General features: G+C 43.6%; 2 protein-coding genes across 3 annotated transcripts in view; one reads left to right on the top strand and one right to left on the bottom strand.

The window, feature by feature from the left end:
* LOC138608514 (collagen alpha-1(XIV) chain-like) overlaps positions 1–20293 on the bottom strand; it is a 141662-nt gene that overhangs the window by 11851 nt on the left and 109518 nt on the right. Inside the window, exons 35-40 of the mRNA XM_069681116.1 lie at positions 18868–18954; positions 17070–17123; positions 4120–4215; positions 3951–4004; positions 1538–1591; positions 1385–1438 (exon numbers count right to left, since the gene is read on the bottom strand). Coding sequence (XP_069537217.1) covers positions 1385–1438; positions 1538–1591; positions 3951–4004; positions 4120–4215; positions 17070–17123; positions 18868–18954 — 399 coding nt within the window. The remainder of the gene's footprint in view (positions 1–1384; positions 1439–1537; positions 1592–3950; positions 4005–4119; positions 4216–17069; positions 17124–18867; positions 18955–20293) is intronic.
* LOC138608515 (CD209 antigen-like protein E) lies at positions 5821–9831 on the top strand. 2 transcript variants are annotated; one of them, XM_069681118.1, is made up of 6 exons: positions 5821–6085; positions 7892–8011; positions 8148–8243; positions 8322–8449; positions 8960–9081; positions 9590–9831. In XM_069681118.1, exons 1-6 carry the CDS (start codon positions 5923–5925, stop codon positions 9711–9713), a joined length of 753 nt encoding a protein of 250 aa, XP_069537219.1. In that variant the 5' UTR covers positions 5821–5922; the 3' UTR covers positions 9714–9831. The 2 variants fall into 2 exon arrangements, with proteins under 2 accessions (XP_069537219.1, XP_069537218.1); XM_069681117.1 differs by having other exon boundaries at positions 8148–8449.

Below are 20293 nucleotides of genomic sequence, written 5' to 3' on the forward strand. Positions count from 1 at the left end.
TGTGTGAAGAGAGAGGTCTGTGGGTGCCTAAGGAGAGAGGTCTGTGGGTGCGTGAGGAGAGAGGTTTGTGGTCGTGTGCGTGAGGAGAGAGGTCTGTGGGTGCCTGAGGAGAGAGGTCTGTGGGTGCCTGAGGAGAGAGGTCTGTGGGTGTGTGAGGAGAGAGGTCTGTGGGTGTGTGAGGAGGAGAGAGGTCTGTGGGTGTGTGAGGAGAGAGGTCTGTGGGTGTGTGAGGAGGAGAGAGGTCTGTGGGTGTGTGAGGAGAGAGGTCTGTGGGTGTGTGAGGAGGAGAGAGGTCTGTGGGTGCCTGAGGAGAGAGGTCTGTGGGTGCCTGAGGAGAGAGGTCTGTGGGTGCCTGAGGAGAGAGGTCTGTGGGTGTGTGAAGAGAGAGGTCTGTGGGTGTGTGAAGAGAGAGGTCTGTGGGTGCGTTAGGAGAGAGGTCTGTGGGTGTGTGAGGAGAGAGGTCTGTGGGTGCGTTAGGAGACAGAGGAGAGAGGTCTGTGGGTGTGTGAGGAGACAGAGGAGAGAGGTCTGTGGGTGTGTGAGGAGAGAGGTCTGTGGGTGCGTGAGGAGACAGAGGAGAGAGGTCTGTGGGTGTGTGAGGAGAGAGGTCTGTGGGTGTGTGAAGAGAGAGGTCTGTGGGTGTGTGAGGAGAGAGGTCTGTGGGTGCCTGAGGAGAGAGGTCTGTGGGTGCCTGAGGAGAGAGGTCTGTGGGTGCCTGAGGAGAGAGGTCTGTGGGTGTGTGAAGAGAGAGGTCTGTGGGTGTGTGAGGAGAGAGGTCTGTGGGTGCCTGAGGAGAGAGGTCTGTGGGTGTGTGAGGAGGAGAGAGGTCTGTGGGTGTGTGAGGAGAGAGGTCTGTGGGTGCGTGAGGAGAGAGGTCTGTGGGTGCGTTAGGAGAGAGGTCTGTGGGTGTGTGAAGAGAGAGGTCTGTGGGTGTGTGAAGAGAGAGGTCTGTGGGTGTGTGAGGAGAGAGGTCTGTGGGTGTGTGAAGAGAGAGGTCTGTGGGTGGTCTCTTCAAAAACTCAATCTACCTCAAAACATCAGTGCTTTTAAAAGTTTTGGGTTCCTGATTCTTCTGTTAAACCTGGATTGGATAGCTGTCTACATGGATCAGTATAATGTGTCCATCTCTGATTCTTGGTGTGTTTACTGCGATCACCTTGAAGCACCTTTAGCTGACTTTACCGCTGCATTGGAAATCAAAAGTTCATAATCATCTCCGGCAGTCATTGGTCCAATTAAAATCAACCTTTCGCAGTACAAAGGAGAAGCACACCGAACATCTGCCTGGATTAACTGCCAGAAATCCACATTTCTCTCGTCTCCTTCAACAAATTAAATTACACAACAGATAAAGAGAGTTGCTCTAAACTTTACAATAACTTACAATAGTTCCTGCGTTACCCTGTCTGCCTGGTGGGCCGTCTTTGCCTGGAAGACCCTGTGAAGGAGAAGAAGATATGCATGTCGGTGCTGTAGTGAGACTAGCAGCTGTAGTATCAGCGTTGGTCTTAACATTAGCATGTATGAGGTGACTCACTCGGACTCCTGCAGGTCCTTCTCTGCCCGGACCGCCGGCTCGGCCAGGAATTCCCTGAAACACAAAGAAGAGAGCAGAGGTCACTGAAGGTCACACGCACTGAGTCGATATCTGTACTGAGTTTACAAATTACATCAGTATTTTAAAGCATTTCGCATATTATTTTTTACTTCAACTACAACACCAGACGCCCTCTTTCTCTTTGCTTTTCTGACCCTACTAGGTACAGATGGCCAGCAATCACTGCTATCACCTCATTCCCCTCATCAACCATCAGTGCTAGTTGGTAGCATAGCTTCAGGCCTGTATTCTGAAACCCTGCCACCTACCTGCCTGATTATCCTGCCTACACTGAAACCTTTGTCTGCATTTGGGTTGTACACCTGTTGCCCTGCTCACACCAGTTAAAACATGTCCTACATAGGAAGCACATTCCCACCTTCAGGGTTGCAAAAGACATGTAGAAATAGTACTTAAAATGTAGTGTTGTGACCAAGTCCCAGGTAAGTCTCAAGTCGTTTGGTCCAAGTCTCCAGCAAGTCTCGAGTCATTTTTTCTTGGGCAACTCAAGTCAGGTCAAGTCGAGTCCTTAGTTAAGGCAAGTTAAGTCACTTTTTTCCCACCTAAGATCCAGCACTCTTACCTGTAGTATCCGGTCTTTATAAAGAGAAAACACAAGGTGTTAGCAGCCCGTCTAATAATGATATTATTGGCCAATTTATAGAACCTGTTCAAACTGTACGACAGTGAATTGTATCTGTGTTATCTTGGCACAGACGCAGCCATGATGACGGTCTGCTCTGAGAGCGTGTTGAGTAGTAACGAGTACGACTGATGAGGCTTCTCTTTGGGGGCTTTGATGTTGCGTGTTGCCATAGCGACGAGTTTGACTGAACTCCAATCATGACAGTCACATACCGGGGAGCTTTTTGAGTCGTCCAATCATGATTCCCAGTTTGTGCTGCGTACGTACTTGATAGTTAGACAGAAACTTGACAACATTGAATTTTATCATTTTATATTTAACAGCTAACATTCAAACTTATGAACACAAGCAAGTCATCCGAGTCATCACGCCTCAAGTCCAAGTCGAGTGTCAAGTCATTTATTTTTTGTCAAGTCAAGTTTCAAGTCATCAAAACAGGGACTCGAGTCTCAAGTCTCTTTATCTCTGTGAAATGTTCTTTGTCTTCTATATAGAATTGCCCTGAAGTTCACATTTACTCTGGTGACTTGGTGGACGAGCAGCTTGTGCAATAAATCTCCCGACTTTGATTCCATGAGACCTTTCTGATCCGTTTCTCTACCTTGCCAATGAAAGCAAATTTGCAAACATAGAAAAACATTTAACTCTCTTGTTAAAAACTGTGTTGTTGCTCAAACACAAGGAACAGAAATACATTTGAGCAACAGGATTCAACCTTTTGCAAATGGCACCATAATTCACAATCTGACAACTATTGGATTGTGAAAGGTCACGGTGGTCCCCGTAATTTACTGCAGAGACGTTATTACTTGTGGGAGGCTTTTTTCTGCCAACAGATCTTTGTGAAACGGCCGCCTGCCCCGTGCTCTGTCGATAACAATGTTATTTAATTTGTATGTCTGACAAACTCATTGAAAATACAAGTGTGGGTCTGTTTGGTCCTGAGTATGTAAAATGATGAAGTCAGCAGGTACGACAGTCTGCAGTCGTCTGCTGCCTTGGCACCATGAGGCTGATGGTGGCTTTGGCCTCAAGTCTGAAAACTGAAGCCAAAGCAGAAGCTGGCCACCAGGGGGCGACTCTACTGGTTGTTGAAAAAGTCAGATTGTATAGAAGTCTATGAGAAAATGCTCCTCCTCCTCTCCTGATGTATTCCCTCAGTAAACATGTTCCTAATGAGTTTATGGTCTCAGTCTCTAGTTTCAAGTCTTCTTCAGCACAGCATGATGTTCATTTAGTCACTGATGCTCCATTTAGAGTCACACAGACTAGACAGCAGGGGAGGGTTTAGGGCGGGGCTACCTGTGATTGACAAGTTGTTAAGTACATTAAGTTTTAAGCCTGTTTCCTTTAAGCCAAAATTAGCATCCAAGTAAATCATTAGGGGCACCATGCTAACCAAGCTAGTGCTAGTGTTTGATTGTCTCGCTCCTCTCCAGCTCCAAACTCAAACTCAAGTCACTTCTGGTTCCACAAAACAAGATGATTAAGACTCTAACGCCTCACTCGAGGCTTCAAAGAGTCAACAAACCGATGGGTTACATCAAGGTGGCTACACCCACTTTCATATACAGGGCATGGCTTAGAAGAAGAAGCCTCCCAAAGTGTCAAAGTAAATGTTATTTTACTTTGATCGATTGAAACATTAGTCTGGCCAATCACGCAACCGAACGTGCCCGAGGAACAATGTGATTGTTTTCTTTTTACCTGAGTTCCTTGTTGTCCAGCTTCACCTTTCTGTCCTCTCTCTCCTGGAGCACCCTGCAGATGAAAACGGGATTATTATGAATTTTAAAGTTTGAATATGAAAAAACTGTTGGGGAGCACTATCATAACTTTCCAGAAGATTCATTCTATGTTTGTGTGTTTGTCTTACTGGGGGTCCTATGATGGAGCGCCCACTGGGTCCCTGCGGTCCTTGGGGTCCCTGCGGTCCTGGTACGCCAGTATCACCTACTGGACCAGTCGGCCCCTGTGGAAGGAGAGAGAGTGTTAAGAAAAGACATGTTGCAAAATGTGTGGTCTTGTGCAGCTGGATGTGAGGACACTGGCTTTGACTGGTCCTGCCAATCACAGTTTTCCAAGGTACGAAAAGGTCGCTGCTCTTCGACCAGACGTCAGACAAGCGCTACAACATCACGATGCTTTCTGTTTGACCGTACGTGTGAAAATCGGTTGAGCTGCTTTCTTCCTCTCAGTTTATGTAGAAGGTCAAACGCTAACTTCATGTCAGCACAATTCAAATGTATCTTTAGCTGTTGTTACCAAACGGGAAATTTGATCATGTACGAGTCTTAAAATGTACAAGGTTGGGTTGTTGGGTCATTTTGCCTTTATTTGATAGGACGGCTGAAGAAAGACAGGAACTGTGGGGAATAGAGAGTGGGGGATGACATGCACCAAATGATTGGCAGACCGCGAGACGAGGACTGCAGCCTCTGCACACGGGGTGCTCACTCCCCCAACCGAGCCAAACCAGCGCCCCAGCATTTCCCCTTTGTGGCGATTACGTTTCCGTCTCTTCAGCCCAAGATACAAGAACGGTTAATTAGACAGCCTACGTGTAGATAGGGTATTAGACATACCATGGGATGCAGGGTGTGCCATTAGCTAACCAGAGAGTCAAGATATTAGACGGCTGATGTGTGCTTTATCTTCATATGAGTAACTTTATTGTAACTTATGATTTAATTAATGCATTTAGAAGACACTGATTAGGCTTATTTTTGATTATTATTATTATTATATTCAAAAAACCTGATTTCTGAGGTAATACCAAACAAAGTCGTGACATCACTCTATGGAAATTCTTCTGATTAGTTTGTTTGATGTCATTTTATCACATCATAAACTGGAAGTGCAGTGATGAGTATCAGTAGCACGTAGTAGACAGAAGTCAAATGCAAAACAGGCGTACATCATCTGTGTGTTACCTCTTTTTTTATGATGCTCAGCTTCAAAGGCTTTCGCTGCTCATCTAATGTTTGACATGCTTAAAAGTGTACATGATAGCAATCAGCAAATGATGGTAGTGCTAGGAGACAAATGTTTGAGCACAACACAGAACATGTTGCGTCAGGATGCTTCGTTATGCAATGTTTCATGTGATCCAGGTCAGAACACATAAATAAATCAGGTTATTTTGAACCTCTCAGCTGCACATGCTGGTTCTTGTTTCGGCAGATTTTTCAGTGTTTCTCCATGTTGTGGCTTTTTGTGTTCCAACACGGGTCAGAGGTCAAAATGGTTTTTAATTCATTTATTTTGTTGATTATGTTTGCAGTCTGTTCTGCCAAAGAACAGCAGCAACAGTGACATTTCAAAGAGTCCTCACCTGTGACAAATCTGACTCTGCCTGAGCACACATGACTAACCACATCTGTGACAGACGGACAATAAATAAATGATGAAATAACCAGCTCTCATACGTGCTGATTGTTGTGTTTTTGGAGTGAAAACCTAAAACATACCAGATAAACCAAAAAAAGTCAACAGAAATGGAAACAAAACTAAACTGATAAAAAAATGTGTGTTTTCCTGTTACTGCTTCCTGCCTGTTGAAACGGTGCCACAACACACAGGAACATCGCAGACAGCCACCTTAGCAGAAAACCCCGTCAGCAGTATCAGAATAGAGGACAAACTTTATAACATACAGGCACAAAGAGAGACCTTTGACATGTCTTCCAACATTTATGAAGACCCAAATTTGACGACGACCGTGAGATACAGCAAAGGAGTCCAGAAGGACAGAGGAGAGAGGCAGGAGAGGCTGGTCGACATCTACGAGAGCGCAGTCACTTTCACAGACCAACGAGGTAGTCCTTCAACACGGAACGGAGGTACGTGGGAAGTTCATTCTGGAGAGTCACTACCAGATCACTCAAATTAAGAGCTCATCTGTAAAAGTTGCCTTACGATTGTGACATTACTGTTACACTTTTAAACAGGTCCATTATACTCCTGAGCTTTTACTGATTATAACTCCTGTCCCTTTAATGCTGGCATGTTGAGTTTATTATGGGACGCCATGAAAGCTAGAATTGTTTGACTTTTCACTGCGTTCCCAAAATGCAGAAATCATTGAAAGACAACTGCGTACTGCAGTGCGACAGCTCTGACCACAACAAGAATGAAGTAATAACCTCTTTGAAAAACATACTTGCTATCTGTGAAGCTCTGAAATCGTAAATTAAGATTTTGCTGTCAGCAGTTGAGCCCAAAACAGGAAACAGGAAGTCGTTCTAACCGGCCATGAATTCAAATCTGCTGCAAATCACAAATGGCAACAATAAGTCACCTTGTTGTGCAACGACTTGTCAGGGTGAGACAAGTCACTGCACCCTGTCGGAGCTTCAATGCCACTATAGCAAACTTCTCACTAGACATTATCCAGCTTGTTAGGCGACTATTTACTCAGGGAATAAATAATTTGACACAAAATATTGATTGAGAAAAGATTTTATCCACTTTCATTCTGTTTTCTGTTAAAAAATAGTCTGTTACACTCAGTGAGAGCTGCGTCCATAGCAACAGTTAACTATGTAGCCTTCTTAAAATTAGCCAAGCTAGCCGTTTATACTCACATTAAATGGAAACAGATCTCGCTGTTAACATTCATTGTTTTCTCTCCGCTGTTTTCATCTCTTCTCTTTTTCTCCTCTGTAATCAGACCCACGTCAAATTTACCGGACTTCTTTCAGCGCATTGATATGATTAGTTAGTCCTCCGGAATGTGTGATTAGGGCCCGAATCCCTAGCAACGGTCTGTTCTTCATAGCAACGGTCTGTTATTGAGAAATAGCAGACCTTACAATGCCGTAATTAACCAATCAGAATCAAGTATTTAAAGTTATAATCTCGAAAAATCTCAATTTCATTCTATTTGGTGGCACGTTGTGGCGATAAACGGCAAATGAGGGAGCACACTTCCCAGGTAACCAGACAGTGCTGCATGTGTGACGTCCACGGTCGGCTCCGGTTGTAACTCTTGGTTTTCCTGGCTGACGGTCGCTTTCCTTTTCAGACTGTTTGCTTCATCTGAGCGTCGAGTTTGTTTCTTCTTCTTTGGATTTTCACTTCTTGTTGAAGTTGTATCTGTAGTCATCCATCTTTTCTTTGTTTGTTCAGCCATAGTAGATTACTGTTTACTCGCAACACTTGCAGAGAGCGGAAAAGCAGCCGCTTAGCTCCGCCTACCCTCTCTGGCAGACCAACCACTGCTGGCTGATGGAGAACGCGTCACTAACTGGGCGCCGCTTGGGATTTTTCCCACGAATGTCGCCACAGACACCCAGTCTGTAATAATACTATATGCTGCAAATGCAAAGGCTTTCATCAGTGGGCCATAGTGGGATAGATAGAGACTTAACAGACATTTATTTCCATGAAAAAGTTTGAGATTATTACTTTAACGCAGCACAGGTGTGCTCTACACAAGATATATAACATGGCAAATAACTAGTGTGTTCTCAAGCAACACATGGTAGACACAGGAAGTGGCAGAGATTTTTTATTTGTATTTGTTTCACCCCTTCTCCCGGTGGTATAAAGGTCCCACTTGTAAAATCAAATGTCTCAGATGAGTTGACCTACATGACGAACAGCTTCTTAACCACGTTGAATGTCTGTGTGCTCTGCCTCTTTAGGAGAACTCATTCAAAAGCGTCCGGCCGTCCAGAGAAACCCTTTCAGAGCTGCTGCACTGGTCCTGGGTCTACTGTGTCTCCTGCTAATAATAGCTGCTGTCACTGTCCTGTTTCAACTCTGTGAGGACACTGTCTTTATTTTAATGTCATAACTCAAGTCACTCAAAACCCAGATCAATGTTTTGACCTACATCACTTATCTATATCTTTTTCTTTTCTGGTTTTTAACACTGTATTTGAATGACTTTACAAAAAGACCAGCTCAACATCAGGTATAAAAGCAGGTATGAGGAGCTGCAGACCAGGTATGACAACCTGAACAACGAGCTCTGCCAGTCACAGAACAGCACAGGTGAGAAAGGTTGTCGAGTTATCCTGAATGATCTGATCTCTGTCCATGAAACATTTAATTTACTGGTTTTTTTGGAAGTTTCTTGGAGAATATTTCGATGCAGCTGTTACTACAAATCTACTGAGACCAAGAACTGGACGGAGAGCAGGAAAGACTGTGAGATCAGAGGAGCAGAGCTGGTCAGCATAAACAGCAGAGAGGAACAGGTCGGTGGCTACGTCCGAGTTTCTGTTTTGGACTTTGTATTTATCTGCATGTCTCGGGTGTTTGTACATACTCATTATATGTGTGCGTCAGTGGGGTTTTAAGTGCATTTGTAAGTCGTGCTTTTGGCAGTTCTTACAGAATGATCACAGGAATCAGAGGGAAGAGATTTTTTGCTTGGTCCGCACCAAAGTTTGCGATTGCTTTCACAGCATCCCGAATCGACCGGAAAATCCGGCTAAATGCACCGGGGTTCAGTTCAGAACGGACCAACAGCTCAGGTGTGAAAGATATAGAGATAGCTGCAGTTCTTTGCATGTGTTTGGTTTGGTCCGATGCTTTTAACATCAATCTTCCCATGGACAGCTAGTTAATAAATACTTTTCATTGTGGTTTTTCTCTTCACAATATCGATTTTTCTTTGGTCAGAGACTTGAAACTTGGGTTTACTACCAGAGACATAAATGTGTAACAAGTAGAAAAATAACGAGCTGCTCTTTCATGTTGATCAGGACTTTGTCAGTAAGCTGAATGAACATGGAGCTTCCTGGATCGGTCTGCAGTCAGTGCAAAAGGACACGTGGGAAGTGAAGTGGGAATGGGAATGGCTGGACGGATCACCAATACAATATCTGTGAGGAATATATTTTTAAAAAATCTTTCTTTGCTTACAGCTACAAGTCGGATGAAATTGACGAGTACAAAAAAACTAAGCAACAATAAACACCCCATAAAGATCCATAAATAATGACTCTTATTAATTGAACAGAATATTTGCATTCTAAATGAGCAAACTGACTCAGACAATGTCGATAATTGAACCTTTAAAAACAATTTGTGATGTGTAGCAGCTGACAAATACTTTAGTTTTATTTTGTGTTTTTAATCTACATCTGCCACCTGAGGGCAGCAACATGTTCAGGTGTCCTTCTCTGTGCTGCACGTGTTACTGCAAGCAGCCAATAGAAAGAAAGGATAACAAGCAAATTGTTAGTAGTAAGACTAATAAACTTAATATGAAGCTCAATATGAGCGTCAGTCCAGAATTACGTTTGTTATCAGAGTTTTCAAACACAAAGAACAGCACACATTTCTTATTCCACTAACTTTTTATCCATAATATTATCGTGCTCTTTCTGCAGGGTCTGGCAGAAAGACGTGAATTCAAGTCCTGAGAAACAGGTGACGGCATATATTGATCCGGAAGGAAAACTGAACCACGCCAAGAACGGATCCAGAGGATGGATCTGTGAGAAACCCATCTAACAAGGGCTTCCTGCTGACCTGCAGTCTCACGTGTGTGCTCTGGAACTGGGATTTCACGGATTTGAATCTTTCTAATGACCTTCGTTACACGTAACTTCTCCCTCGATTTTCCAAACGTTGTTGCCGAGCTTTTTAAAAAACTACAAAATAAAGGCACGCATGTCAAAATGATCTCTGGTGCATGACTCAAAGGTACGACTTCAAAATATATATGGTGGGAGAGATAGACATGTCGGGGTGTCACCACAATCATTTTTAAGGGCAGTGTACCATTCAGTCGTAGAACTGTGTTCCTGTTAAATCATGGATAACATAACAGTTAGGATATATAGTGAGGATATATTCCAGGGGTCTCCAACAGGAAGCCCACGGCCTGGATTTCAGTAGCTCGCCAAGAGGTTCACAGACTGCACAAAAAATCTGACGACATAAATGCACCTTGAAAGCCTCATCCCACTTCAATCATATACACAGATGTCCCGCCCCCTCCAATACATAATAATAGGATAGGCCGATCAGCTGTCAATAAAAAACGGTGATGCTGCTGGCAAGTTTGTCAACATCTGAACCGAAACCAATCACAGCAATGTTGCAGCAACCAGTCAGTCAGTCAGTTAGTTATGCTGTATGCTAGTCGAGGAGTTCGGTGCTGTTAGCCTGTTGAGCCAGATGTATGATGGACAGTGAAGGTGCACACGCCAAGAAAACGCAGAAAACTACTACTACTACTACGGGGAGTGGGAACGTTTTTAATCCCGAATGTGAAGGACGAGTGCGTGCGCCTCGTCTGTGGTACCAACGTTCCAGTCGACTAAAGAATCAACACGAGGCACCAGCAGCGATCACAGCGATGAGATGCAAGCAGCTCTTTGCCACTTTTTTCAAAGTAGCTCTTAGCCTGATATATTCTATTATATTACCTGTCAGACCTGTCTCCATTAAAGATGGCCGCCTTGTTAGACAACAGTTTAAGTTTTTCGTCATGCAATGGGAAAAAACACAGAAAGGCCAAACTGTTCATCGGCTTTGACTGTGATGGTTGTGTGATGGTTGTGTGCATGTGTGCATGGGACATTAAACCCAGCTGTGATACAATGTGGGTTGAACAAGGTGGAACATGAAGTACAAGAACTTTCAGGTATGTGTGTTTATATTTCTGACCAGTCTTACGCCTACATTTTGACACAAAGTTTTGTACTTTGTTCTTCTTACATTTACAAAACAAGACCTTACTTGAACTTTTATTATGCATTTTATTTAATTTTTATTATTATTTTTTATTATTATTTTATTATGATGTGCTTTTTTTAAGGCCTCTTTCTAACTTCACAGCATATTCCTACCTAAATAAATGGGACAATGACACACGAGAGGATTCTTTGCTCTAGTAATAAGTACATATTTTTTCCTGTTGGCCTTAACTGTTAATGCAAACACAAACAAAAGGCGCCTGCTGCTTAAAACACAAGGTTAAGAAACACTGGAGTCTATTGGAGTGCAAGCCCACCCCCCCACAGTTATTACATATCAAAGATATGTCTTATATCTTATATCTTGTGGTTGATGTCTTTAGTACTTCCTTGATGCTCACATTGAAAAGCTGCCCGACTTACAGATAAACAAACAGCGTTGCTTCGTTTGTAGTTCTTTCATGGTTCAAGATGTCCACAGACATACGAGGACCCGGTCCGAGTTTGGGTGTGAGATATAGCAGAGGAGTGAAAAAGAACGACGGAGGAGAAGAGGACATCAAGGCGGAGATCTACGAGAACGACGACATTTGGAACACAGACTTACTGATCTTGGGTCCCATAAAGCCGGTACGTACCAAAAACAACCAGATCTTGTAAAGTGAAATTGCTCATCTGTCCGGGTTAATCCGTTTTTTTCTAATGCTTCTGTCAGCTGTCAGAAGATGCTGTTCCGGAGTCACTGCGAGCATTCTGGGGCTGCTGTACCTTCTGATTCTGGCTGGGATCTACGTGCGCTGTGAGGAGTGGATTTATATTCTATACTTCTAGATCAGGCTTCACTTTGTGCACCAACAGTTTCCTGTTCTTGTCATCCTCTTTGCGAGTCTTTGGTGTGTTTTGGGCGCCCAGCAAAATGTGCATGCTGAACTGGTGGGAGAAGCAGAAACAGAATTGCTGGTATTTTGGTTTGGAAATCAGGTTTTAAAAGATCTCAATAAATAATAAATAATAACACCCACGATGTTTTAAAGACACAGTTTCGAGCATAAGTATACTATATAAAGCAGATTTAGATTTCTTTTTCAACCCCAGATTGTTAAAGCAAAGTGCAACAATACTGTAGGATTATAGCTACAATTCACCACACGGAACGGTGGAAAATGGGAACACCAAACAGGAGCGTTCCAGGTTCAGAGTGTGCCACTGACTTTCACAGTTTGACACTTCTGTAGCTTTAAATTTGAATGGGTTCATGTTGTTGTTAATCTGCTGTTTGCTCTGTTTTTGTTCCCTGCAGATATTTTCGCCACGTTTGATAAAGAAAATTTGGAAACAGAAAGAGACCAGCTGAGTGTGAGTCTGCACCAGCTGAATGTGAGTCTGCACCAGCTGAGTGTGAGTCTGCACCAGCTGAATGTGAGTCTGCACCAGCTGAGTGTGAGTCTGCACCAGCTGAATGTGAGTCTGCACCAGCTGAGTGTGAGTCTGCACCAGCTGAATGTGAGTCTGCACCAGCTGAGTGTGAGTCTGCACCAGCTGAATGTGAGTCTGCACCAGCTGAGTGTGAGTCTGCACCAGCTCAACATCAGTCTGATCCAGGCACGAAGCAGGAACATGAACCTGACTGCAGAGAGAGACAAGCTACAGACCAGATATGACGAGCTGAGGACAAGGTTACGACTGCCTAGGCGAAACTTGCATAGGCCCGGGGAGGAGGAATTGTGGATTCCCATTAAATGATGTTAACCTATTTTTGTCTTCCCTCCCCCACTGACAGCATTGAAGAGTTACTGCCCCTTAGACCTAACTCTGATATGCCATATTAGACGGATCTGCACTCCCTGCTTACTGAACCACCCTTCTTGCTTGATTTCAACTGGCCAAGTGTACACATCTTGTTGATATGGTGCATGTGATATTTTTCTTTTGTAATATGCAGATTATGTTTTGTTTTTCAGTCCAAAGCTCAATGTTTAGTTTAGATCTGACCTGCAGAATGTCAACAATAAGATAATATCAAAATAAAGGTCTTTCAAGTCAAGCTTTAGTGTTATCTCATGTTTATGTCTTGCCCAGGTAAATTCTGTCATTTCTGCTTTGGTAGAAATAAACTGATGAGGCAGGATGATGAATGATCAAACCACGAGTCACTTCACGCGACATTATTCCGGATTTTTTTTAAAGCTTGGAGTTAAATGTGTCAGATCTGACGGGCTTTATTACGGTGTGTTTTCAATTTCTTTGTATTATTTTTTTCACTTGTTTGTAGCGACAGTGACACAGCGTCTCTTAGCGTTTATGCATCATACCTTCATTTGTATTTATCTCATTTGATTCATCTTTAACGGAGTGGTTAAATCCTCTGGCGGCACCAATAGTTGAACCAGGAACATCATGACATTATTTGGATATTGATGTCGGGAAATTTGGGTAAAAATGGCAACTTATTTGATTTTCTTGATCAATTCAACTACAGTTAAGATTTCTGCGGCATATCACGCTTCATACACTGTTCGATCCCTGAGTGACTACATTTCTACTCTGCTTGTGAGCTGTTAAATCAGATAAGTGACAGGACGTGTTAGGGAAATGTTAGATCTGTGCGGCTCACGGTGTCACAACAGGATGACTAAGAGAAGATAGAAGGAGGATAAAGGATGTTTTTGGCTCACAAGCTGCTGCTCATATCTGATTCTGTGGAGTACAGCCCTTATCTGAGATTAACACCAACCTCAAGCTACGTTGTAACTGAGAAAGCTCATCAATAGCACAACACACAGCGCAGAAATACTGCATACATATGGTTACAATCCTTCAGCACATTCATGCAATGTTCCAGACGTTGGCCTTTGTTACTGAAACTGAAGAGTGGACAGACAGGCCATTATTTCTATCAGCGGTACTGTGCACCTGCAGCCAGAATCTTCAGGTAATCTGGCTGGGCTACACTTACGGTTACCACACAACAAAACTTAGAGAGTCAATTATGTGACAAGCAAAGCTAAGTGGAAGTGTGTGACTCTGTTATCATCTCGAGAAGAGAAATTTCACTTCTTCTTTTACATGGGGAAGAATGCTACAGATTCATACGAGTGATTAAGGAGCGCTAGGTAATAAGTAGCATCACGCTGGAAAACTGTGGATTGCTCCCTCCGGGTGGGGAGTGAGTCTCTGTCTCGAGTGAAGGAGGTCAAGTATCTCGGGGTCTTGTTCATGAGTGAGGGTAAAATGGATCGTGAGATTAACAGACGGATCCAACTGGGAGGAGACCCCGGGGCAGACCTGCTGAAGGGATTATATATCCCACCTGGCCTTGGAACATGTGGGAATCCCCCAGGAGGAGGTGGAAAACGTGGCTGGGAAGGGGACGCCTGGGTCATCTTGCTTAGCCTGCTGCCACCGCGGCCCGACCTCGGATAAGCGAAGGGAAATGGACGGATGGATGAAGTATCGCCTTTCCAGGTTTTCATCCACTGAATGGTCTCTATGTAAATCCGGTATACCGTGTTCTCCGATTAATAAGTTATTCATTTATGGTTCATTGTTTGGAAAAACGAGTGTATTTCCCAAAAGTAGTTTTTGGTCACGTGTGTTGCTGGTGTACCTGTACTTGCGGTTTGTCATAATGTCACTTCCTCTACGTTTCCTGTTTAAAAGCTGCCACACTTGTGGGGAAACAATCAGTCTGCGTTTCGAGTTCCTCCATGTCTCAAGATGTCTGCAGATATTCAACTGGCAGATCTGAGTTTGAATGTGAGAAACAGCAGCGGAGTGAAAAACACTGATGGAGAAGAGGAGGAGGTCCAGGGGGAGATCCAAGACAACGACGGCACCCTGACACTGAGCTGGGCTGATGTTGGGTCCCAGAAAGCCAGTAGGTATAAAATAGCTGCTTAATAATGCTCAGGACTTTATAACGATTACTGATGATTCCATTTAATCCATCCATTTAAATAGAATCCATCATCAGTCCCTATTCACTTTAGAAAATGTTTATGGACTTGTTTGTGCTGCAGACTTTTTCATGTTGAAGCTGACTGCCACTTTCCATGTTACTTTAAGCTAATGATTAAAGCTGAAACATGACAGGATCCAGAAATTCACTCACCCAAAACACTCATCTTTCAGCAGTCAGAAGGCGCCCCTTTGGGGCAACATGGTGCGTTCTGGGGGTGCTGTATCTTCTGATAACGGCCGGGATCTTCATGCGCTGTGAGGATTTACATTATGTTCTATACTAAAGTTCATTTCTGACTTTGTATCTTTGAAAGCCTTTCAGATTTGACCTGCAGGATTTACAGAGTAATATGTGAGCGTGTGTTTCTCAGTTTACGGACCTTTAAGTTTATTTAATAATAATAAAAAGATTAGGTGAACAGATCCACTCTCCTGAGGCTTTGTACATCACACAAACAGGCACATGTAAAGGACTTCAGAGTAAATCAGCTGCACAAAGATCTTAAGTGGAAGTCATACACAATCGTACTTTATGTTAGGATCCTTTCTAGCAGTGCAGCTTGGTTCCAGCTGCTGATCATAAAAATGAGAAATTCTTTGTGTGCTTGACTGTAAAGAATCGTTCCTGCGGGAGCCCACAGGTCGAACGCTACCAAGCACAAAGCAAGCACTGTGATGGAACAGGTTCAGGTTCAGGGTTCAGAGTCTGATGAAAGTTGTTAATCGTGCTTCATGTTTTGTTTCTGTTTTGATCAGATATTTTGGTCACATTGGAAAAACAAAAAATAGTGGCGGAAAGAGACCAGCTCAGTACCAGTCTGACCCAGGTCAACACCAGTCTGACCCAGGTCAACACCAGTCTGATCCAGGTCAACACCAGTCTGATCCAGGTCAACACCAGGAACATCAATCTGACTGCAGAGAGAGACGACCTACAGAGCAAATACGACAGCCTGACGAAAGAATTCGACCGATTGAAGGACCTACATCGTTACATGCAGGGTCGGATGGAAGGTGAGAGTGTTTGTTTAAAAAAAAACATCCTAAAAAAGTCTCGTCGATCTGATCTTAACTTGACGTTCTTGTTTTTGTTTTTTCCTCAGCCTGTTACAGGAGTTATAATCGACATAATTATCATGCCCGAGGTCCTCCTTATTGGCACTAAATCCACTCGATCCAAAACCAACAGCTCCTCCCTCACTATTGAGAACTCCTCCGTTTCACCCTCCACCCAGGTTAAGAGTCTGGGTGTCATCCTCGACAGCACACTATCCTTTCAATCCCACATCAATAACATTACCCGGTCTGCCTACTTCCACCTACGAAACATCAATCGTCTCCGCGCCTCCCTCACCCCCCACACTGCCGCCATCCTTGTCCACAGTCTCGTCACTTCCCGTCTGGATTACTGCGACTCCCTCCTCTTCGGCCTCCCTCACAAATCCATCCATAAACTTCAACTGGTCCAGAATTCAGCTGCCCGTATGATTACTCGAACCCCTCCATCCACCACATCACTCCTGTCCTCCAACAGCTCCACTGGCTCCCGGTTCAGTTCCGTATCCAATTCAAAGTCCTCCTGTTAACATCCAAGGCCATCCACAACCTCGCCCCCCCATATCTGTCCGACCTCCTGCATGTTCCCACTCCCTCCCGCTCCCTCAGATCCTCTTCCTCCTTACACCTGTCTGTCCCCTCCGCCCGTCTCACCACTATGGGGAGCAGAGCATTCAGCCGCTCTGCTCCTCGTCTCTGGAATTCATTACCACCCCAACTCAGAAACATCGATTCATTCCCCGATTTTAAATCACAACTCAAAACACATCTGTTTAAATCTGCCTATTCCACATGAAGCTAATCGCTTTGTCACTTTTGTTTTTCTTGTTTTGTTTGTTTTTTCTCTCTCTTTTAATGTGTATTTTGTGTATATATATATATCTATATATATATATATATACATAGATATATATATATATATATCTATGTATATATATATCTATGTACGGTGTCCTTGAGTGCCGAGAAAGGCGCCTTCAAATAAAATGTATTATTATTATTATTATTATTATGACAGGCATTGGCTCCACCGCCAACCTTCATCAGGCTGTTTTCTGATGGCACACCCTTAATCACTTCCTGTTTGGGTTCATCAAGCTGTGAGTGGAAGGAAAGTCTTTGTAGGAGTTTCAAAAACAACACGACTCACCACCGGGCCTGGCTCTCCACGGTCACCTCTGGCTCCTCTGATTCCAGGGCCGCCCTGTGTGAAACACAAACACCAGGAGTGTGTCACTATTACCTGTGTGTGTATGCAACTCAGCATGAAATAAAAGACGTTCGATTTAATCCAGAAAGTAAGAAGACAATCGACAGAATGTGAAGTAACTTAAAGTGTACGTGAAGATGTGAAGGTGATTTCTTGTCCACATGCTAAAGATGTAACGATACACTCGATTCATCTGCATCACGATACGATTTCTGCTTTTATAACGAAATAAGATAAAAGTCAAATTATTTGGTGTCTCAAGCTTCTCAGTCTGGTGCCTTTTACGTGCTGCATCAACCGGTTTTGTCTAGCAGCCAACAGCAGATAGCGCCCCCTGCTGTTTCATCTCATCGATTTGAATTGTCGCTGTTATGTATTGATGAATGATGAGGTATCGTTACATCCCTACCACATGCTAACAGTGTTTGTTTTGTGTTTATGGATGCTGATATTTGAAGTGTTCATGTATCTGCTGCTGTAAAAAAAGCCTCATGTCATATATATATATACATATACAGATACATCAATATATAATATGTATCACTAAAATGTGAAATGGATCACAGTACCAATAAAATATCACCTGTAATACCAGAGAAAAAGACACTGTTTGATGTTGTGCAAGAATTCAGTCACAGGTCTTTCACACATGCACAGCACTGACACTTCCCAGGTGGGCTGGGGGTGGGGGGGGTTATCGCAGCGAACAACTCATTACTGTTTAAAGAAATCATAATACCATTATGACTGCTCACCTTGCTTCTCTTCAGTTACTTTCCCCCACTCACGCTCCTCACAGTTCCGAGAAGCAGCTAAAAACAGACGAGCCTTCTTGTAACAGTTTGTTTTCCTTTTGCTTTTGTTTACATGTTTGTTTACTTTGTTTGTGAAGCACTTTGTAACCTGGTGTCTTAAAAAGTGCTCTATAAATAAAGCTTAACTCACTCTCCTCTGCTGTAACTGCACACAGTGGCCTGTCCGACCCCGTCTCGTTCTCTTTCTCTCTCCCTACACGTGCGTCTGCTCTGGTGACGGTCATCATGAGCTTCCTTATTGAATATCGCACGACCCTGGTTCACAGCAGCAGGTGAGCCGCGCTTGAAGGAGGCTCGTCGTTAAAGACGTTGCGTGTCGAAAGGATCAAAACCAACGTGGTTCTGATTGACATCGTCACCACCCAGCTCCACTTCATATCTTTTAAAGGGGCCGCTGGTTTAGCTCAGCGGGTAGAGTCCTCAATGCAGCCACCTTCGGCCGTGTGCTGCATGTATTTCCTGTCCAATAAATAAGGGCAAAAATAGCCCAAAAAATAATCTAAAAACAGAATAAGAAAGTAAATCTCTACAGGACGTACTAAAGTCCTCTCTTTCTTGATGTGTGTGTGTTTCTCTGCTCGCGACAGGTACGGGAGGAGAACGAGGGGATGATGTTAATCGATCGCTGGTGACCTTCTTTAACAGATAAAAAAATAAACATTATAGAATAAGCCGCCTAATATAGCTGGGCGGCCGTTTATACACCTGGCCGCTGTGAGGGACGTGTGTGAAAGGGTCATGTGATGGTCAGAGGAGCACATGTGTGAAAAGGGCTGCGGAGGCTTTGATATCCTGATTCACTTCCTGTCTGCTTAAAAGTGTTAAAAGTAATATAATTGAAAAGGAAGTGACTTGCTGAACGTCTGATTGTGATGGGTGTGAGTGTGTATCTGTGTGTGTGTGTGTGTGTGTGTGTGGCTCACTGGGGGTCCAGCAGGGCCGGCGGGGCCTTTGCTGTCCTGGGTGCAGGTGCAGGCTTTGGGCATGGCCGGGCAGTCTACCTCCTTCCTCTGGATGATCACAGCAGGATGAGGATGACATGAAGACAAAGAAAAAGACATGGTGATGAAATGCCATGGCAAGATGACAAGTGACGAAACAAAGCAGCAAATGAATGTGAGACTCACATTTCTGTCTTATTCGAGGCTGAAACAACAAATATCTGTGATTCATGGTGAGAGTTTTAGATGCACCCAACTAAAAGGTCACCATGAAAGACTAAACGTTATCAGGAAGGAAACGAGAGTTAAAAAAGGGGAAGTTCTCCCCTTTAAAAAGCCCCTGTCAGTCACAGCTGGTGTTCTCTGTAATCGATAGAAGCAATAATATTTGAATAATAGCATGTTAGGACTGAGGGTGAAAATCGGTGAACTGACCCTTTAAGCAACTATTATACATCGGTGTGTGTTACAACACGTGGAAAACCTCAATGACTTTAACTCTCAATGCTACAAAGAAACACACTTTTTATGATAATCAGTGTTTGTTGTTGTAATACTCCTTTTGGCCACAAGAGGCTACAGTGCAACTCTCTAATATGTTCTAAATAAAACAGTAAACATATTTTCTTGCACTCTACACAGAAGGTACAGTCTGTATATCGTGTGTCAGGAAGTGATGGAATGTGTTTATACTGGGTAGAACTGTATTCCAGTCAGAGCCTGGGGTTCAGGTGTATGAACAGGTAAAAAAAAGGAACTTAGAAACTGGCAGAAGCAAAAATTCAAGCAGCCACACAGAAGGGAAGAAAACATTCATCTTACATTTCCCTGACACCTTTGACCTGTTGTTGACTCAAACAGGGCTCAGGGCATCAGTGCATACATACACAAAAACCCAGCGTTCATTTCGTTAGCGTAAATCATCACGATATATGTTCGGCAACATCTTTTTTCCATGAGGAAGACGAGACGCTGACGAGCTAAAAATAGATCGTTCATAATAAAAACTCTGACAACACGTACGTTTTCATTAACGAGACGAGACGGGACTGAAATGTTAGTGTGCTGTCGGACATTTATACTCGATTGATTGAAAGCCTCAAGCACCAGTGAGAGACAACAGGTATCATGAAGCTGGTGAAGTTTCTCTGTTAACTCTGCTTCAGGCTCTGAGCGCGCTCACAGAAAAAGGGGCGTGTTATGCATCATGTGACGCGATCACCGGCTGCCTGCTTCAGTCAGCTGCTGTGTCCTCATCGTTCTTTTACTGTTCGGATGATCTGCTGAAATTTAAAGTGTTCATTTTACCTGAAGCAAACTGGAGGGGGGGGTCATCCTTTCTCAAGAGAGGGAACGTTTTGATTAAAATGAGACTTTTTATAGACTTTATAAAACCTTTTGAGTCGTC

Source organism: Semicossyphus pulcher, unplaced genomic scaffold, assembly GCF_022749685.1.
Source record: "Semicossyphus pulcher isolate SPU_LCO1_2020_fin unplaced genomic scaffold, fSemPul1.0.p SCAF_5, whole genome shotgun sequence".
In the NCBI taxonomy this organism is placed as follows: Eukaryota; Metazoa; Chordata; class Actinopteri; order Labriformes; family Labridae; genus Semicossyphus; species Semicossyphus pulcher.

Coding starts and splice junctions, on each gene's coding strand:
- LOC138608515 (XM_069681117.1), top strand. CDS start 5,923: ATGTCTTCCAACATTTATGAAGACCCAAATTTGACGACGACCGTGAGA. Junction 6,086..7,891: donor TCCTTCAACACGGAACGGAG/GTACGTGGGAAG, acceptor CTGCCTCTTTAG/GAGAACTCATTCAAAAGCGT. Junction 8,450..8,959: donor TAAACAGCAGAGAGGAACAG/GTCGGTGGCTAC, acceptor CATGTTGATCAG/GACTTTGTCAGTAAGCTGAA.